A 3,284-nucleotide genomic window follows, 5' to 3' on the forward strand; every position below is an offset into this window, starting at 1 on the left:
ATGAAAAGTGGCCTTTTTGTAGGGTTTTCACATATATGTTTTATATACAGTATGTACAATAGGTGACTTTTTTAAGTGAAAACCATATACAAATATGTATTTCATACACAGTGCTTTGCATTTATTTCCATATTTCAGATTTCTTTATGGGAAGCATAAAGACTTAATAAAGGAATATTCCAGTTTCAATACAAGTTAAGCTCAGTCGACAGTATTTGTGCAATAATGTTGATCACCACAAAAATCCCTTCATTTCTTAAACAAATCTAACATCGTGGTTACTTTAAAGCACGTACAATGGAAGTGAATGATGTCAATCTGTAAACATACTTTTAATGTCATAAAAACGTTTCTGTGTAGTTATATCCGACATTACAAAGACACAAAGCCAGAAACCCTAAAATGATCATTTAAACAACTTCACAGCTCAAAAAATACACAAGTTTTGACAGAAGAATTAATGTAAGTGCTTTTTATTAAACTATAAGCTTCTCATTTCTGCCTTTAAACCCTCAAAAAATCTAAATGTTCAAAAATTACACTTGACTGTACTTGACTTTTTCTATATCTGGATGTGCTACCTTTGAAAAGCCATTTAAAATGATTTGCAGTCACTTTTTACCCTAACGTCTACAGTACCAACCTAAAACAACAGACAATGTCAATACAATTACAATAAAACCACTGCAGAACTGGACCTGCTTACTGTAACTCAAGCGCAACTACACACAATTGCTTTAAATAAACCACTTCAGTGTTTTAATCATGCATTATGAAAGCTAAAAAGATTTTTTGTGTGTGTGTGTGTGTGTGTGTGTGTGCTTGAAATGGCTTTTTATATATATATATACATATATATATATATATATATATATAATGCACCATGCATTATGAAATCATGTGAATCATTTTAATGAAAGAACCAGATTGGTATGAGCTGCCCCTCCAGCCCGAACTGATCCCATAAACTTCAACAAGTCTAAAGATCAGACCTGATTCCTCCATCATTCTCAATAATTCCTCTTCCTCCCAGCGTATCCCCAGCAGCAGCAGTAGGTGATGTTTAGTGTCACTCACCTTTATACGAGAGTTTCAGTCGGGGTACGTTGTTCTTGCTCCGCTGAGCTCCAGCTCCAAAAAGCCCCAACAGCAGCAGTACAATCCCGGAGAGGTAGTCCATGTTCGCCCCTAACTGTGCGCAGTCCTCGTTCAGCAATCCGGTCCTTCAGAACAGCACCTGAGGACAGAGCAGGTGTGGTATATGTTCGTTAAGTCTGTGTGTGTGTGACACAGAACGATCACATCTCTCCTGTTGAAGGGGTCACAGCTTTAGGAGATGAGCATGAGTGTTTCCACACGTCTCACTTTCAAACTGTGTGTGTGTTCTTATCCAGCGCCTGTGGCTGTTTATCTCCTGTGTATCTTTTGCTCTCTTTCTCTCTCTGGCTGTTTTAAATAGTAACTCGTCTGAAAGCACAGTGAGACTAAACTAAAGCTTGCTGAAGCCCTGAGCGCTCCTCTAGTGCTCTCTCTCAGCAGTCAGCACACTCAAACTCACAACAGCACAATGACTGAGAGAGTGAGTAGAGCCAGCTGAGCAACACACAGAGAGAGAGAGAGAGAGAGAGAGAGAGAGAGAAGGGGAGGGCTGTGCTTCAAGCGGATGATCTTCTAGGTAGACCTTTTTTCCGACTTCCACATCCCACACACACTTTCTCTCTGTCTCACACTTCAGAGTTCCACTCACTCTACAAGGATCATTCTAACGACGGAAGGTACTGTACATACAGTGGGGCCCAAAAGTCTGAGACCACAATGAAAATTCAGTTTAGACCTGGGAATAAACAAAGTTTTAGGTTTTTGCAACAATTATTTAGCATTTCAAACAAAGATACGTGTATGACATAATGAAGAATAAATATTTAAGACATTGCACTATGTCTAGGTCACTCAGCAAATTTGTGACATTGAGCACATTGAAGGAATAGTTCACCCAAAAATGATAATTCTCTCATTTACTCACCCCTATGCCATCTCAGACTTGTGACTTTCTGTCTTCTGTGGAACACTAATGCAGATATTTTGAAGGATACAACTTTAAAGCTTTAGAAAGGGCATAAAGGTAGCATAAAATGAATCCATATGATTTGAGATACAAGTCACTTCAGAAGACATGGATTAAACAATATATATATATATATAACCCTTTAGAATTAGCTGGTTTTCTGTATTTATTGGTCGTAAAATGTGATCTCATCTTCATCAAAGTCACAAGTATAGTCAAACACAGTGTGCTTAAGATAACAACACAAACAATTATAATCTTTAATTATACATCCCATTAAACATTCAAATTGCTGTGGAAAAAGTAAGTGAACCCTTGGATTTAATAACTGGTCGATGCTCCTTTGGCAGCAATAACCTCAACCAAGCATTTCCGGTAGCTGCGGATTAGACCTGCACAACATTCAGAAGGAATTTTGGACCATTCATTTTTCCCTCGATGATGGCAAGCAGTCCAGGCCCCGAAGCAGCAAAGCAACCCCAAATCACGATGCTCCCTCTAGCATACTTCACCGTTGGGATGAGGTTTTCATGTTGATATGCGGTGCTAGGGGCGGATCTACCGGGGTGGCATGGGGTGGCAAATGCCACCCTAAGAAAAAGCATTGCCACCCCATCTGCCACCCCAGCATAAGTATCCAAATGTATTAAATATAAATGTAAGTATATTATTGTTGATTTTGACATAGTGTAGAGGTTTATTCATGTCAAACTGCCTAAACTCTCACCGAATGCATAAATGACAACAGACACATAGCGTGATTGTTTACAGCAGTGGCCAATCCCGTGATTGTTTACAGCAGCGGCCAATCACAGCATCGACCATTCGCCTACCTACTATTGCAGCACATGTACAGTGTTTGGGCTCTCTCAGGTTGATGAGCTTATTTCTTCAACAACAATGACCACATGGACAAATACGTGGAGAAAAAAAAAGAGGTAAAAGATTAATTTCTCAGCTGTTTCCAAGTATTCACTGAATGATTATTAGATACATCACTGTCAGTTATGGGTTGAGATGGATAAGATGTGTCCTCACCACTTTTTGAAATAGCTTTCGTCAGGTATGTGTATAATCCACATAAAACATCTCCAGTTCTTGAGTCTGAGTTTCTGTTTCATCTGTGTGTGTTTTGACTGGCGATCCATTGCTGGAATGTTTTATTTTGAATGTTATGATAAGTGTCCGTTGCAGCTGTTATCAGTGTCGTTTAGTGTCA

At 38.9% G+C, this 3,284-nt stretch overlaps 1 protein-coding gene across 2 annotated transcripts in view; it reads right to left on the minus strand.

Moving 5' to 3' along the window:
- The window catches only part of sema3ab (sema domain, immunoglobulin domain (Ig), short basic domain, secreted, (semaphorin) 3Ab), a 52,462-nt gene extending 50,885 nt beyond the window's left edge, over window positions 1-1,577 (minus strand). For both annotated transcript variants that reach the window (XM_051724591.1, XM_051724592.1), the window contains exon 1: window positions 1,078-1,577. In XM_051724591.1, the coding sequence (XP_051580551.1) occupies window positions 1,078-1,180 (103 nt within the window). In that variant the 5' untranslated portion in view covers window positions 1,181-1,577. The remainder of the gene's footprint in view (window positions 1-1,077) is intronic.
- Window positions 1,578-3,284: the final 1,707 nt, after the last annotated feature.

Source organism: Myxocyprinus asiaticus, chromosome 18, assembly GCF_019703515.2.
Source record: "Myxocyprinus asiaticus isolate MX2 ecotype Aquarium Trade chromosome 18, UBuf_Myxa_2, whole genome shotgun sequence".
Lineage (NCBI taxonomy): Eukaryota > Metazoa > Chordata > Actinopteri > Cypriniformes > Catostomidae > Myxocyprinus > Myxocyprinus asiaticus.